This window comes from Pecten maximus, chromosome 15 (genome assembly GCF_902652985.1).
Source record: "Pecten maximus chromosome 15, xPecMax1.1, whole genome shotgun sequence".
Lineage (NCBI taxonomy): Eukaryota > Metazoa > Mollusca > Bivalvia > Pectinida > Pectinidae > Pecten > Pecten maximus.
Window position 1 is genome coordinate 10,657,492 of NC_047029.1, and position 18,670 is coordinate 10,676,161.

General features: G+C 34.2%; 1 protein-coding gene across 2 annotated transcripts; it reads right to left on the minus strand.

The window, feature by feature from the left end:
• Window positions 1-241: 241 nt before the first annotated feature.
• Window positions 242-15,403, minus strand: LOC117344220 (polypeptide N-acetylgalactosaminyltransferase 5-like). 2 transcript variants are annotated; one of them, XM_033906891.1, is made up of 12 exons: window positions 15,197-15,403; window positions 11,018-11,460; window positions 9,256-9,409; window positions 7,690-7,853; window positions 6,796-6,960; window positions 5,997-6,213; window positions 5,387-5,504; window positions 4,872-5,054; window positions 4,212-4,349; window positions 3,440-3,541; window positions 2,459-2,590; window positions 242-1,482 (listed from the first exon to the last, which is right to left on the minus strand). In XM_033906891.1, exons 2-12 carry the CDS (start codon window positions 11,448-11,450, stop codon window positions 1,336-1,338), a joined length of 1,953 nt encoding a protein of 650 aa, XP_033762782.1. In that variant the 5' UTR covers window positions 11,451-11,460; window positions 15,197-15,403; the 3' UTR covers window positions 242-1,335. The 2 variants fall into 2 exon arrangements, with proteins under 2 accessions (XP_033762782.1, XP_033762781.1); XM_033906890.1 differs by having other exon boundaries at window positions 11,018-11,466.
• Between the last annotated feature and the right edge of the window lie 3,267 nt (window positions 15,404-18,670).

Consider the following 18,670-nt stretch of genomic DNA (forward strand, 5'->3'; position numbering starts at 1 on the left):
GAATGATATCACACTTGAGTCTCAACCCTAGTCTCTCTCACTTCGTTCACTTTGAGGGTCGTACTTTGAAAACTGGACATTATACACGCTCATTGTGACTTTAAAAACAAATCTTGATGTCGCGATAAAAGGAGACAATAACAAAGCATTTGATGGTATGGGTAATCAATTGTTCAACACCATGTTGTCCCATAACTCAATTAGGCTTATGTTATAATGCTATAAAAAACAATGTCATAGACAGCTTCAAAACTTAACATTTATTCAAAAGACACATATTAAGTACATTTTATGTATTTCATCATGATTTACTGGAATTCATGTGAATCATTCATATATATATGGTTATTACAGATCTGAGTTACTTTGATAATTCCATGGATGTGTATAGAAAATGTCATATGTACCACTTACGAAATAGCATGCCTTATTTTCATAAAATCCATATATAACCTCTATCAATGTCACGTGCTATCTTGATATAATTACATGTGTAACCTCTATGAATGTCACGTGTTACCTTTAAATATTTCCATGTGCATCCTCTATAAATGTCACATGCTATCTTTATATAATTATATGTGTAACCTCTATAAATGTCACGTGATAACTTTATATAATTCCAAGTGTAACCTCTATAAATGTCACGTGCTATCTTTATATAATTATATGTGTAACCTCTATAAATGTCACGTGCTACCTTTATATAATTCCATGTGTAACCTCTATTAATGTCACGTGTGACCTTTATATAATCCTATGTTTAACCTTTATTTGTGTCACGTGTTACCTTTAAATATTTCCATGTGTAACCTCTATAAATGTCACGTACTACCTTTATATAATCCTAAGTTTAACTTCTCTAAATGTCACGTGCTACCTTATATAATTCCATGTGTAACCCCTATAAGCTATCACATGCAAACTTTATCAATGTCATATGTTGCTTTTATTCGATGCCAACCTTTTTATATATTTTTCTATGTTATTTCCACACTTTATCATCACATTACTTTTTGCCATGTCAAATGATGTTTTTCCACCTTGATCAAATGGCATATAAATATCATTTCTGTCCAATTTTATGTTTACGTGTAACAAATTTATATAAATACTTCTATTACATACGCACGTTTTATAGTATTTAGGTACTCCTTATAAGGTGATATTGATCCAAAATAATAAAAAACGTCACATTTTATTGCTAATTTAATATATAAATGCAATTATATTTTGAAAAAAAGCCACTTATACGGTACTTGTCTTCGCCAAATGATTCTTAATCATGAAAATATATTGGAAGAATTCTGTGATTTCCCTCGATGTAATGAACTGTTACAGGATAGATGGGCCTTTTGCTGGTTTTCTGTCCATCACCCAAAGCTGATTATCAGTACCCCGACATTCCTCCATGGACACAGACTGGCCGTCAAACGCTAGTGTGATACACTTCTGGGTATTCACATGGTAGATCGTATTGTCCTGTGAATGTTCAAAAGTAACATTAAAACGTTATGCTACAGAAACATTATAAACATTGTAATTGTTCCTAATCCTATATTTAAACTTTTGGACACATCTGAATTTGGTAGGGCCATCGAATATACTAATTCCGACTGACATTTTCCAGTGAAATATTTCTCCTACTTGCTTTTCATGAAATAAGATTTATTTCCAAATATAAGCATTTACCGTTAGCGTAATGGACCGTTTACCTATATTATAATCAATACGCATGTGACGAAATTTCAGTAAAGGGGACGTATTACAATATATGCTTGCGAAAACCCCTTTTCAATAGAGATATAAAAAGAGCCGATTGCAGCTCTCTTCCATTAATCGTATAATGGTAAATTACATATAAACTTTGTATATTAATATCAAACCTGTTTAAGGAAACCAAACAGACGGTATGTTACATTTTTTACTATTCTTATCATCTTTATGATACAAGTAAATGTTGTAATGATACCTCAAAGATGAGTGAATGGTTATATGTTGTTTATAACTACCATACCATTAAGGGCATTCCTTCGTTGGGACATCGGAAATATGCACAATTTCTACATGTATTGATGAAATCTATGTCCGAACGAATGATTATATGAGTGTGTGTGCCAACAAGTTATGAAATTACCGCAGAAATATACAGGGAAAAGATGTAAACAAAAACCGTATGCCTTTACGCTAATTTACGATTCTTCGGGGCGAATTAAGACTTATCAGGACTTAATACTCAAAGAACTTTGGTTTATCTTGAGAGTAAAACTGCCATATCAAAGTAAAGATTATAACTTACTACTTTGAAAAAATACATATTTTCCATTAAGTTTAATTTTGACGACCTGAACTTTATTCCAACGAAGGAATGCCCATTTAAGTGTAAGCATACATTGTCAGCAGTGAGCACCTATAGAATTATGTACTGATATAAGGTACCCTTGATACAGTGACTTACCTCTCGATATTCCCATTCCTGGTTACCACGCATACCGTGACAGACATATAGATGTATTTCCTTTTTTGGTGTAAAATGATCAAAGCAAACAGTGTCCCGTCTCATTGAATGGTCCTTCATGTAAAGCCAGAACTAAAAACAGAAAAAAATATATGTCATATAAAACTTCCCCTCCTGTAAAGCCAGAACTAAAAACAGAAAAAAATATATGTCATATAAAACTACCCCTCCTGTAAAGCCAGAACTAAAAACAGAAACAAATATCAGATTCTGTCTTATAAAACTACCCCTCCTGTAAAGTAAGAATTAAAACAGAAAATATCTGTCTTATAAAACTATCCCTCCTGTAAAGTCAGAACTAAAACACAAAAATATATGTCTTAGAGAGCTATCCTTCATATAAAGTCAGAACTGAAAAAGAAAAATATATCTGTCTTATAGAACTATCCTTTATGTAAAGCCAGAACTAAAACAGAAAAAAATATCTGTCATATAGTAAGATCCTTCATGTAAAGCCGGAACTAAAACATGAAAAATAAATCTGATAGAACTATCCTTCATGAGAAGCTAGAACGAAACAGAAAATGTATTTTTCTTATATTTCTATATTCCTATCGCATGAAGCGGTCTTCCTGCAAAAGCTCCCCTTATTAATTGATTAGAACGCATTTACGGCTTAAACAGATTAATTAAATATGAATCATAATGAATACAAAGCTGTATCTTCTGTGAGCATGGGGACCAATGTGAATATCCCGAATAATTGAACACAACTTTGCCTTAACAAATGCTAGACAATACATGTGCTGGGAATTCATGTTAACTGTTTTGTAAAGAATTTTATGATTAAAAGCATTTTTTTTTTAATCTAACCATTCTATGCGACATTTTTATAACAACATTTTGATTGTTTATACTTATAAGCTACACATAGCCATGATACAAAATACAAAATGTATAACTACTAATGCACTCATTTACCTGATTTCCGACCATCTGATGACAGGGGTACACTTTTAGTATGTTATCGTCCGCCACTTTGTCCTGTCCATCCAAACATATTGGCTTAGCTTTATTTCGTATCTGTCGAACACACAGCAATACGGTTTACAGTAAATATAATACATGTATATCAATATTGAGGACGAAACAACAAGGGAAGGCCGACTGTTTACAATTACATAACGTTCATATAAATGTTTATTTACCAAGTAAATAACCTGCTTTATATTTTAAACTGCCCATTAATACAATCATATCGTCCAAATTCTAATACTGATTTGATACTGATTTCAAACGTTACCAGGAACTAAATTCTAGTACTGATTTTTACTTTTACCAAGAACTTTACCATGGACTCGATTTTAATACTGATTGTATCCTTTCCTAGGTATAAATTGTAGTTATGACTAGCTGACACTTTTACCAAGAACTAAATTCTGCTACATATTGACCTTTACCAGAAACTACATTCTCGTACAGTCTTTAACCGTTACCAAGTACTGAATTATATTACTGATTTTAAACCTTAATATGAACTAAAGCATTGTACTGACCTTTACCTTTACTAATAACTAGCTTTTAGGACTTTAAAGTCTGCTTATTTTGTAAAAATACTTACTAAGATTCGTGCAGTTTTTGAATCCTAACCGGTTTCAAAACGCTGAGAGTCTGTCAAATCTGTGATGAATCGTAATAAAAAAAAAGATAATAATATTAATAAAAAAAATAAAATAAAATAAAAAAAACTCACCTCTCCGGACGCTAAGGAGTCCCCCGGGATGTATATTTCCGGGAATACATTTTTCAGAAACCACGAAAAACTTTTACAGTTGAGACGTTTACGGAGAGCTTTTCTGTCCGATACATCACCATAATTTGTTCCGTTTATCTGTAATAATAGAAAATGGGGTTAGAAACAGAGGCGAGATATTAATAATCTTATATAAAACATACAACCTAATGCATAGCTTTGAATACCCTTTTCAAAATGGATACATGCTACAACCAATGGCGAAAGTGATAAGAAGTTTTAATGTATTGTCTTTTGGTTTTGACAGAAATGAACAACCACTAGGCTAGGGGATAATTGAAGTTTTGGACTTAGGATAAATAGGAACAGTTGTAAAAATCATCTTATTACTCGGATTGATCTTAATATAAGATCTTAATCTAAACGAAAAATTGATACGGATAATTGTTAAATAGGTACTTTTTTATTTGAATATTCCGAAACAACGGCTCTGTTTCTACTACTAGGTCAGAAAATTCAAAATTTGAAATATACATTTTGCATTTTGATAAATAGCATACACATGTACTTCCATAAACGTGATTTTATCATTTTAGTTTCTTGCTACAAATTTATTTTATTTTATTCTGCCTCTCAATTTAATTATGATTGATCCCCTACCTGTTTAGGTGACAACCGACTGTAGTAGTAGGTCTTGAAGTCATCTAACCACACCTCAGCCAGACGAAGGTTGTTACGTAGCAGGATGTTTTTCCCCGGCCAGGTATACGGGGAACGCCTCCGGAATATGTGTCCGACATGTGAACAGGGAGCTGTCAGTAGTGTCCCTCCACACATCCATATCTGTCATTGAAATTAAGGAGAAATGTCAACCTTAAATAACTTTAAATCAATAAATTACATAAATGAGTTACCGTTCATCGGTTTTTTTTTAGCAAGTGCCTAATTTTTGCTATTTGTTTTGTTTTTGTTTTACTTTTGATAAATCTAAAGTTCTTTTTAGAAAAACGAAACAAGAAAAGTTGAATTCTTTAACAATCGCACATAATCTTTACATGTGTTGCTTTTAATCTATGCATCATAAAAACTTATTAGTACAATATTTTATTTAAATTCCTCAAATGTTTGGACCAACATGTCAACATAACAACAACAGGATTAAATACAGGCGTTACCCGAAATGAAATTTCCAGATTTTCTGCTCCCCAAATATTCATTCCTTCGTCGTAAGTTCCAATCTCCGTGAAGTATTCTCGACTGATTGCGAACAGCCCTCCTGCCATTGTAGGGGATCTGCATGATAATTAAACATGGCAACCTTAGATACCATCATTCTGTTTTCAGCAGTGCCTTTTTAATGTTTTTTGTTGTCATGTCTGTTTTGTGTCGCTCATTATTTGTTCAGCACTTTAACTCTATTCATAAATACATATCTAAAGGTGATGTCAACCTGTATGTCTTATGTACAATCCTGAATACCAGTATATTATAACCATTGTTAACAGAGGTGATATATACATGCAGTGTTTGTAAATAACACTTTCCTACGCAGTGGATAGGTTTGTAAATATCCCCTACCTTGGCAGTAGATATGTTTGTAAATAGCCACTCCATTGGCACTGGATATGTTTGTAAATATCCCTTCCATTGGCAGTGAATAGACGTTGTAAATATCCCCTACCTTGGCAGTGGATAGGTTTGTAAATATCCCTTACCTTGTCGGTAGACAGACGTTGTAAATATCCCTTACCTTGTCGGTATGTAGACCTTGTAAAAGTCCCTTACCTTGCAGGTAGGTAATGCTTAAAATCACGCCGGGCCTTTTCAGTCTCTGGTATTACATGCCAATTGAACACAAGTGACCAATCGAAGCCTCCCACTTGCACGTCTTTAGCTTTTCCTAGTTTTAAGCGAAACGTTGTAAAATCTATGACGTCGATTACTGGTGTAACTGAGATGGTCTTGTCACGAGCGATTGGATCTAGGAGTGGTTCAATCCAACCTGATGGCGTAAATAAACAATTTTTTTGTATAAACAGTTAAAAAGTGTATATCCAATTACATGACATTTTCCTTGTATAAACATAATGGTGTATCTCATTTATCATATTTTTACAAAATGTAACACTCGTTGATATCGTGATATTATATGAAAGAAATTTGGCGCCCTTACATTTTCATCATCTGCGTGAAAAAAGAGGAATAAGGAAAAGGAATGAAACACGTTTTCACTCGATATTGCAAATGAAGATAAATGGATAACATCTCATTTAAATTGCCTTATATTCTACGTAAAGATACGAAAATTACATCCTTTTCTATCATCATCATATTAAAAAGACAATAAACTGAAAACAATAGAATTCTTACTTTCCATCATACTTCGATATATTAAACAGACAAAATTGATTGAAATTGTAATTTTCTATTATCTGAATTTGTGCAACAATCAATAATGATTTTATTTCATTAATATACTGGAACACCTTTTCATGTAACAGTTTCCCTTGAAATCCCATATTATACTTACTCTGCTTACCACTGTAAGTAAATTTTCATCTCTGTTACTAAATTTAGCATGTACCTTTCGCGCATTCTATGTGAGAATCGAGATACACCAGGACAGTGCCCGTGGCGTGTTTGTATCCCAGCAGCCTACTCCTGATCAGCCCCTCTCGTTTGCTAGCTCTAACTATCTGGACCTTTTCGTACCGACTCATATACTCCTCCAGTGGCGCGTGCAAATGTGCTGTAACATAAAAAAAAAAAGATAAATAATGTTCTCCACGAAGTTCTGCAGTAAAGCAGCTGCTTCCCAAATCTTTAATATGGTAATGCTGACGAAATGAAGTGATTGGTTTTGACAATATATTACGTTTTTATTTGTTAGAATCGCAATAGCCCTGTCAAAACGGAAAACTGATCTATTTAAATTCAACATCATTTATCCGAGATGTTACTGATAAAATTAGATAAGATTATAATATCAGCCAATATTTTAACGCGACAATATCTGTTAATTTCTTCCTCGTTAAACTGTGATTTCTTCTTATAAATATTGAAAAGGGTTTAAGAAATAATGATACCCGAGCTATACCGTAAAATAAGATCTTCATATATATGATTACGAGTTTTAAAGCACTGTTGGCCTCGGCGGATGTCTGTAAGGAATGCTACACTGACAAAGCCGAATTGAATCACGTGGGCTCGAGTGAGGAGTCCTGCACAGCCCTCTGTCTACTAGCGATGTCATATGCGTTCTTGTTTTACCTACCGAATTGTATTGTTGTTACCATTGATTTTAGTATTTTCAAAACACGGTGGCGGACACTTAAATTTTCGCAATTAATGGAAAGTCTCAGTTGTTTGATATATATATATATATATATATTTTCAAATATGACGCATGGTACAATATTTTCCAATACTGATTTTTACAGTTATAGTCGCTTTAAAAGACATTCATCATCTTACTTACGCATGTCAGAAAAATCGTCTACAAGGATGACTTCCTTCAGAAGTTCTGGTGGTGTACGGTTTATGATACTATGAACACTTCTTAGCAACACAGACCAAGCCTCGTTATGGAATGTGACAATGACACTAGCATCTGGCAGATTGCTATATACCATGGTTTTACATCTGAAATGTCAATAAGAATAGCTGAATGACGATATGTTCTATTTGGGTGATTCCATTGTTCCGTCTCATTAGAAGGCTTCTTTTATTGAAAAATGCTATAATCTTTTTATTCCAAATAACGTAATTTTAATAAAAAAAAAGTACAGAATTAACAGAAGTGTGTTTGTTATACAGTAGGATATTGTTATTTACTCCATTTCTACATTTTCATATATCGTAAAGTTTTCATTCCACAAACATGATATTTTTCACAAGTGGAAAATATCATTTTTTTCTTATCTGACCAATCAAAGCACCGCTTAAAAACTACAATGGGAATACTTTAAAACTGCCCGTCAGATTTTGTATAAAATGTAATAAACAGAATATCCAACAGTATATTCAGGTAAACAAAATATATTTCACCTGTGTGACTAACATTTTGATATTTTCACTCGTGCTATAACGTTACACCCGTGAAAATATATCAAAATATCAGCCTCACTCGTGAAATATAGTTGTTTTTACTGAGGACATTGTTAGATATCCTCTATTGCTTAAGCTCAATTGATGCTAAGTAACGTACTATAACTTTACCTTAACTATTCGAAAAAAAGATCGCCTAGTATCTTGGAAGTTCAAGTTTAAATTATCTATCAACCTGGAATCTTCATACTCATCAGTATCATACACGTAATATACATGACACAGTAGTGAGCGTTGAGTATCGTAAAACGTTGTCATTGCTTCAGGTAGTACACTTAACAATGACATAAGATAAATATATACTCTAATATGTATTTTTATTTCTAGTCACCATGTCTGAATTCTTGAAATCATGTTATAACATGTACATTTAAGGATTGAATAATGTTATGTTGAGGTGTATGGGGGTATAAACCTCAATAGGTCTTGAGACAAATTTTATGAACTGCGAAGCAGTTCATAATAAATTTGTCTCCAGACCTATTGAGGTTTATACCCCCATACACCTCAACATAACTTTATTCAATCCTTATATTTATATTTTTTTTTATATTTTGTACAATATTTTGTCTTTGACAAATAGGGACTTGTGCAAGTCTACCACAGAACTTACCGAAATGTACGTCATCACTCTTCGTCTACATATGGTTAATACTTTTAGGATTTCTTTCGTGAACAAACTTAATAGCGAATTAAAACAAATATTAGTTTTAAAGGAATTTATTTCATATAAATATGATCACTTTTGAAAAGGAATTGAAAAAATATAGTCCAAGCTCGACAAAATGTATTCCTACGCCGGACTTGATATAGTTCATTGAAAAATGACTCGAGTTAACTGTGGTAGGTTCATTGAGTCTGAATTAAGTGGAAATATAAATATTAGTAATGATTATTGAATAATTCGATATCGTTACAAATATTGGTTTAAACTCACTCAGGGTCTCTTGTGTCATTCAAAGATCTATCTAACGAGATCATGTCACTGACATATTCATTGAAGGCGTTGTTTTTCCATCCTCTATTATATATTTTCTTTTCCTCGGGTGATAGCGACTTGGCATCGATGTTGACTGCCTCCCCCAATTCGCCTTTTAGATAAGAAAGATAAATTTGCTATATCAATGTATACTGTAGAACAGGTAATGGTTATACATCCAGAATTAGGTGGTGCGCTGGTTTCTGGTTTAATGAATTAACAGTTATTGTCCCATAGTTAATTAATAAAGTCTGTAATATTTGGAGAGCAGGTGCCGGTAAATTACCACGTGGTTTTATGCAATTTGGCAATTTATTCCGTGCTTTCTTTTCGAAATTTAATAAATTTTGAAATATTGTGGTTTTAGGAATTCCCGAATTATTTGCTAGTTAAATCAAACTGTACCTCAAACTTGCACCTCCTACTTTCCTATAGTTAATTATACTTGACCTCAATCCTTCACCTTTCATCTCCTTACAAACTAGAAGTTAGCTTCAAACCTGCATATCCCACTTACCTACAGCTAATAAAACTTTACCCCAATCCTACACCTCTCATCTCCCTACAAACTACAGTATTAGAAGTTTACCTCGAATGTACACACACCTTTCCCGCTATCATCATCGTATATCACACGTTCTTGTTTATAAATGTTTAAGGAATTATACAACGACTTTACTCAATCAATTAAGGATTAGGGCAGTTATAGGACTCACACAACTAAATAATTTACTATATATGTTTTTGCTAATGACCTCCATCCCTTTATTCGCTCGTTTGAATTTCAAATGATGTGAAATTTATATCACATTAAAGTTTGAAGTTTTTTCTATCGGATAAATGTTGTTATTGTATAGGTTTATTGGCATATAAGAGCACACGGGTACTTGAAAGACTGTGATCCTGACATTAACAGTACACTTGGGAACCCCACCTTGGGAATTCCCGCCTTATTACACCTCGAATCCTACGTCATTCTATTTTCAGTAGGAGTGTATATTTTTGATTTTTCAAACCTTAAGACCCTACTCCTTATTCTCGTATATAGAAAGTACACATTTCATATGTTATTTACTCAGGAAAACAGCTAAAAACCTAAGAAACACATTTTTCTCAGGGACTTGAATCAGGTGAAACACCAGCTGATTGGCTGATTTAGTTGTGTGAGTCCTTTAATTATAATGTCATATTGCTTTTTACATCTTTCGATAACTTAGAATTATTTGACATATTTTTTCTAGAAACTTGTTGTAACATATCAATCATTTCTGAAAACTCATATATAAAATTTTGAAAAATTCACAATGAGGCCCTATCAAAATAATTTTCTCCTTGTTATTCTGTATAATCTATCTCAGTTTTAGTCATATTTTTGTCTTATCAGGGTTTGTCATGTGGCCGAAAAATCTATATATCATTAAATTGTCCTTGATTGAAATACAAACTTATCCGATATACAATGTATTACCGTATAGCGGGAAATTTTAGCGGGGCTTTAATTTGGCGATTTGGCGGGTCCGTATAAAGATTGCCAAAATCTAACCCGCCAAATTTTAACACCGCCAAATAAAAAGACGCGAAAATTTCAAATTTCAATGCCGGTATGAGGCATGATATTTTTGTTTCCTTAAAACACCTTTCAATATTTTTGCCAAAAACAAATAACATTTATTACCCTTTCGTTTTAAAATTTAATGTAAAAGTAAAAATATTCACTTACCAGGTCCAGACGGTAAAACACCATTTTCACTGTCTTCTCGAACATCCGTGGCAACATTCCCTTTCGGAAAGTCTCGCTCTTTTTCTTTACTTCCGTCTGCAATGTCGGCTTTACCTGCAATTTGATCTGCCACCTTCCTGTTTTTGTTGGGAATGTCATTGTGATCTTCTTTACCAATGTCAGATAATTCGCCACCAATCAAATGCCTTGGTTGTAACGGACCTTCTCTTAAGGATTTCTTTTTTCCTTGACTTTTTAATTTGGTGTCTTCAATTTCATTTGATTTGTCCATCTCTACATGGTACTTATGGATGCTATCATCGTGAGAAATGTTTGTAAGTCCATCATGAAAAACAAAGACCCACACACACCACAGGAAGGAAAACACTACACATAACTTTATCACGCGCTTCTTAACATACAGTCTCGACATCGTGGAAGATCTGAAACTAAAACCAAAATTTATATCTTTACACTTGTTCTGTCTACGAATTCTAGATAAGGTGTTTGATCCAGCAAATGCTAGTTTAGCAAATTTAGCAAACATATTCGGTCATTATATATTACAAACAACGAAACACACCATGTATTTACTAAGACACTTAACGCATATCATCACCCTTCGACATTTTTGTAGTACATGTATCATACTAATGTTATCAAATGCTGCAATATGTCATCTTCCAACGATTCACAGACGCATGTCTTAATCCAGCATTAGTTTAAACATATTTTTATTTAAAAATTCAATAGGAATTGGACACAAGTTATTCAACTTATATATCGTCCTTTTCCATATACAAGTATGAGATGATATATACAATGGCAGCAATTATAATGAATGATGATGACATATTTACGTATATATAAAAGAAACACAACATTAATTATTATAGGTGACAATAAATAATACACTTGACATACCAGTACCCATAATTTATATAGAAAGTAAGCTTTCCATTATATGGCGTTTTGTATACATATTATAAGATATATACTATAATTATGCAGCTGAAGATATAAATACACTGTACTATAAGTCATGAAAATTAAACCACTACAGAAAACGTTCAGTATTTTTTATGTACTCTTTTATGTATTCTTGGACTATTAAACGTATATTTTCATTATCTTTTTCGCTTAGGTCATCATATCCATTAAGTATCAACTTCAAATCAATGTTAACATTGTGTACTGATAATTTTCTCAAAAGAATTGCACGTTGGTTATTAAATTGATTACACTCGAAAAAGTAATGAAATGCGTTTTCAACAGGAAAGGAACAATTGCAAAATGGATACAGAATTATATTAACTTTATAGAGATCACCATTTAATGCACTACAACCATGTCGGAGTCTTGTATGTATAACATCAAGTTTTCTGTTTCCTATGGTCAGTCTAGTTACAGGTTTTTTCGGTTTAATTTTTTGTTTAAATTTTGACACAGTTTCTGAAGACCGTATTGAAATGTCGAAAGAATTCCAAAATTTAGTACTAGGAAGGAATGATTTTTTAAATAATGTAAGGCGACATCTAGGTGGTATATAATTTTGATTATTTCTTAAGTTATAATTAAAAGTTTCGTTAACTCTGTTTGGCAAAATGTCATTTAAGTAAGACGGAGCCAAATTATGGTGCATTTTATAAAATAATAACAATTTCTTTTGTTTCCGTCTTTCAGATAGTGGTTCCCACCCAGTTTCTAAGTATAGAGATTGCCGACTTGCGAAAGAAGTTAAACCTGTAACTATTCTTGCCGCTTCTAATTGAATTTTCTCTATTTTTTCCGAATCTGTATTGTTACATCCATCCCATACTTCACTCGCATATTCCAAAAGAGGCCTTATTTAAAGTAAATTTCAATTTGCGTAGAACCGATAGATGTCGCGAAGCCGAAATAGTGATATTTGAAATATGTGTCTCCCATTTTCCGTTTTCATTCAATGTTACTCCCAAATGTTTATGGGTGCTACTGGTGGTCAAAACTGTGTTATCAAATTGTAAATTAACATCAATTTGGTCAAGAGAACCATTAAACATTACAACATCTGCATCCAGCATTTCGGTTGCATATGTTATAATCCAGCATTTCCCTTACATATGTCATTTCATTTCAACAAATTTTATTGGCTTTTGATGGTATTAGTTCAAGCCTACATAAATTCTCTGCTATGGTGGCAAGTGGATTGAATACACTATGAAATGTAAAACTAACATTTAAGGGAGGTAACTCCAACATAAACATTCACACATCATTCATACATTTTGATTATATATACACGCATACATAATATTTCATCATGAAATAGTTAATTTGAACTATATCTATAAGAATAATTCATTGAAAGGCATTGACCAAAAGACCATGTGCATGCATGCACAGGTCGTGCCTGTCAATAATTAAGCGAAAATAATATATATAAAAGTAAGATATTTCATTATAAATTGTCAGAAAAATTGCTATCAATCAAAATGTTTAACATACACTATACTTCACATATATACAAAACTTAGCATACATATCTGATAATCCAACACTTCCTTGACAAATGTCATAATAGAGCATTTCCTAGAAATATGTCACAATCCAGTTTATCCCTGACATATGTCATAATCAAGCTTCCCATAGACAAAGCATCACATTCTAATATCAGTGATATCTACAAAACATGTCTGACATTCCATAGACATACTCAAGAAATCCAAAGACACAATTTGTTATTTAATGGCCATACGACATAAGAGTGATATAGCCTTACAATAGGATTCTACTATTCTGGCATTCCAGGCATGATCCAAACTCATTATAGTATTCCAGACACATACCCTATACCATATGCTTTGTTATAGGTATACAATGTACCCCAGAAAGCCATGGCCAATATCAAGAAGTCCATAAACAATCTCCTGAAACATATAGATATATTCTAGCAATTCTTAGATGATACCGCCCATACCATAGATATATTCTAGGCATCTACAGACAATATAGTGTAAATCTCATTACCCTTGATATCAATCAACAATAAAGTGTAAATTGTATTCTTTAAACTCACCCAGATATCCACCGATAATAAAGTCTATGCTGTATTCTATAGAGAAATCATGAATACCAGGAGTAATAACCACCTACTTACGGCCAGTACCAGGCAACTGCCCAACGTGGGTTTCGAACCCGTATCCCAGAGGTTGAGGGCTAGTGATAAAGTGTCGGGACACCTTAACCACTCGGCGCATTATAATGCTGTCACCATTGTAAACTTTACTTATTTTACAACAATCGCGAAACAAGTTCCATTAACTTATATTATGCACGCTTGTTGGCCCGGATGGAAGCACGCGGAGGGTCTTGCTAGCTGTGGGAGGAGAACGGAGTACCCGAGGAAAACACAAGAGGTCGTGCAGGTGACCCCATACCTTTTCACATCCGATCGGGGAATCGAACCCCGGCCGCCTAGGTGAAAGGCAAGTGTGTTACCACTTTGCCCCCCCCCCCCCCCCCCCTCTCCACCCTCCCCTCCCCCCTCCCCCAACTACCCTGTCATCATTCGATTAAATCGTCCACGTGTTGGCTTTACAACCTGTCAAGGCCTAGGTTTGATGTAGTAAGCAATAAAAAGTATGCTAAATGTGTTTTAACTCATATGAGTTTCAATGTTCTGCTCGTCGAGGCTAGTAATAACATGACTTGTTTCATAAAATGTCATACGATCCTTTATATAACGTTATCAATACAGTAACAAAGACTACTTCAAACGTCCATTTTGCTTTAATTTATATCTTTAATATGTTAGACTTCCTAACTCATTTGTATATTAATTACATGTTTTATATACACCTAAGGGTACTCGTTCATTCTTGTATACCATTTAGTTACCCTTATCGACTCACTTTTCTAAACGAGTAACATATTTAATGTAACTCTAGGGTACATCACTTATATATATACTTTTATATATACTTTAGCATAAGTAAAATATGGTTTCCCATATACGTCCTCACTGTTGTACATTGGCACCATATTTTAGCTACCTCTCGGGTAACCTCCCCCCCCAACATTCGATAATTTTAATGTGTGTTATATTCAATAATATATTCCATGCTACTTAACTATCAGGATTTTGTGAACGTATATAAAATTTGATATAAATTTAAACTTTTATCTAATTATACTTACATTACCAGGATAATGTTTGTCAATGTAAACTCATCTGTCCCTGTAACGTTTGTTTCTCATGTACGTACCACCATTCACAGCATGCTCGGGAAGTTTTAGGTATATATTCCTGTGATACTCAGGTTAAGAAAGAAACGTGGAACTTGTTTTTATCAATACCTGTTTTGCCACATGTACATCTTATTAGTCCACCGTCCCATCTTATCTCACTGAGCAACAGCTGTCCACCACCTAATGCCAGGCATTGATTCTATCCGTGTGTTAACATCCAGCACATGCAATACGGATGGGTCATGTCCTCTCTCAAACTTGTTTTAAACAATATAATGATTTATTAGGATGTGTTGATGTCAATAGTCGGTTTACATTTAGCTACTTACTATTTTCTGCAGCAAGATCATTGATTCAATTGTCAATGTATGCTGTGCAATTTTTTGAATTCATGAATAAATTGAAGTATATCTTATTTCATTCAATATAAAGATTTACTTGCAATCAGCGCAAATGAATATATCAAACAAATACATGGGTTGTTTTATGTTAGTTAAGCTGCAAAGAAGCAAACTTTGTGATATCTTTGATTTTGAAGACAGTTTAAATAATAATGCAAATTATGGTCTAAATTTCATTATTTTGAAACTAGTACTCAAAACAGAAATGTGGCAATATTAAAGCAGTATATGCGAACAGAAAAATAAATATATCATTTACAAACATTAAAGATTTTCCAATATATATGTATAATATATGGAAGTTTAATTTTCCCTTTAAAGGTTACCATTCTAACACGGGTCACGTGATGTTAGCGCTATAAATAGTAACAAGCATAAGTTCGAAGTATTGTTTTGTTTTGTTCTTCCGTGTAAAATATAATTATGTCATCAGAATGATAAAAAATTTCTTCTAAACTGTTTATGGGCTTCCTCATGACCTCCTCCCAAGGTGCAACTTATCCTTTCGTTAATCCCAAATGGTTTCGCGATCAACAAGATCAACCTCTAAAACCTCGATGAACCTCACATATTCTCTAAAGTTAAGTAAGGTGTCTATAAGGTTGTATCGACCCTCCTATATCTATAAGGTTGTATCGACCCTCCTATATCTATAAGGTTGTGTCGACCCTCCTCTATCTATAAGGTTGTGTCAACCCTCCTATATCTATAAGGTTGTGTCGAACCTCCTATATCTATAAGGTTGTGTCAACCCTCCTATATCTATAAGGTTGTGTCAACCCTCCTATATCTATAAGGTTGTGTCGACCCTCCTCTATCTATAAGGTTGTGTCAACCCTCCTATATCTATAAGGTTGTGTCGACCCCCTATATCTATAAGGTTGTGTCGACCCTCCTATATCTATAAGGTTGTGTCGACCCTCCTATATCTATAAGGTTGTATGTACCCTCCTATATCTATCAGGTTGTGTCGACCCTCCTATATCTATAAGGTTGTGTCGACCCTCCTATATTTATAAGGTTGTGTCGACCCTCCTATATCTATAAGGTTGTGTCGACCCTCCTATATCTATAAGGTTGTGTCGACCCTCCTATATCTATAAGGTTGTGTCGACCCTCCTATATCTATAAGGTTGTGTCGACCCTCCTATATCTATAAGGTTGTGTCGACCCTCCTATATCTATAAGGTTGTGTCTACCCTCCTATATCTATCAGGTTGTGTCGACCCTCCTATATCTATAAGGTTGTGTCGACCCTCCTATATCTATAAGGTTGTATGTACCCTCCTATATCTATAAGGTTGTATCTACCCTCCTATATCTATAAGGTTGTGTCGACCCTCCTATATCTATAAGGTTGTGTCGACCCTCCTATATCTATAAGGTTGTGTCCACCCTCCTCTATCTATAAGGTTGTGTCGACCCTCCAATATCTATAAGGTTGTGTCGACCCTCCTATATCTATAAGGTTGTGTCGACCCTCCTATATCTATAAGGTTGTATCTACCCTCCTATATCTATAAGGTTGTGTCGACCCTCCTATATCTAAAAGGTTGTTTCGACCCTCCTATATCTATAAGGTTGTGTCGACCCTCCTATATCTATAAGGTTGTGTCGACCCTCCTATATCTATAAGGTTGTATCGACCCTCCTATATCTATAAGGTTGTGTCGACCCTCCTATATCTATAAGGTTGTATCTACCCTCCTATATATATAAGGTTGTATCGACCCTCCTATATCTATAAGGTTGTATCTACCCTCCTATATCTATAAGGTTGTGTCTACCCTCCTATATATATAAGGTTGTATCGACCCTCCTATATCTATAAGGTTATATCGACCCTCCTATATCTATAAGATTGTATCGACCCTCCTATATCTATAAGGTTGTATCGACCCTCCTATATATATAAGGTTGTGTCGACCCCTCCTATATCTATAAGGTTGTATCGACCCTCCTATATCTATAAGGTTGTATCTACCCTCCTATATCTATAAGGTTGTATCTACCCTCCTATATCTATAAGGTTGTATCTACCCTCCTATATCTATAAGGGTGTGTCGACCCTCCTATATCTATAAGGTTGTGTCTACCCTCCTATATCTATAAGGTTGTGTCGACCCTCCTATATCTATCAGGTTGTATCTACCCTCCTATATCTATAAGGTTGTGTCGACCCTCCTATATTTATAAGGTTGTATCGACCCTCCTATATCTATAAGGTTGTATCGACCCTCCTATATCTATAAGGTTGTATCGACCCTCCTATATATATAAGGTTGTGTCGACCCTCCTATATCTATAAGGTTGTATCGACCCTCCTATATCTATAAGGTTGTATCGACCCTCCTATATCTATAAGGTTGTGTCGACCCTCCTATATCTATAAGGTTGTGTCGACCCTCCTATATATATAAGGTTGTGTCGACCCTCCTATATCTATAAGGTTGTGTCGACCCTCCTATATCTATAAGGTTGTGTCGACCCTCCTATATCTATAAGGTTGTGTCGACCCTCCTATATCTATAAGGTTGTGTCGACCCCCTATATCTATAAGGTTGTGTCGACCCCCTATATCTATAAGGTTGTGTCGGCCCTCCTATATCTATAAGGTTGTGTCGGCCCTCCTATATCTATCAGGTTGTGTCGACCCTCCTATATCTATAAGGCTGTGTCGACCCCCCTATATCTATAAGGTTATATCGACCCTCCTATATCTATAAGGTTGTATCGACCCTCCTATATCTATCAGGTTGTATCTACCCTCCTATATCTATAAGGTTGTATCTACCCTCCTATATCTATAAGGTTGTGTCGACCCTCCTATATCTATAAGGTTGTATCGACCCTCCTATATCTATAAGGTTGTATCTACCCTCCTATATCTATAAGGTTGTATCTACCCTCCTATATCTATCAGGTTGTATCGACCCTCCTATATCTATGAGGTTGTGTCGACCCTCCTATATCTATAAGGTTGTATCTACCCTCCTATATCTATAAGGTTGTGTCGACCCTC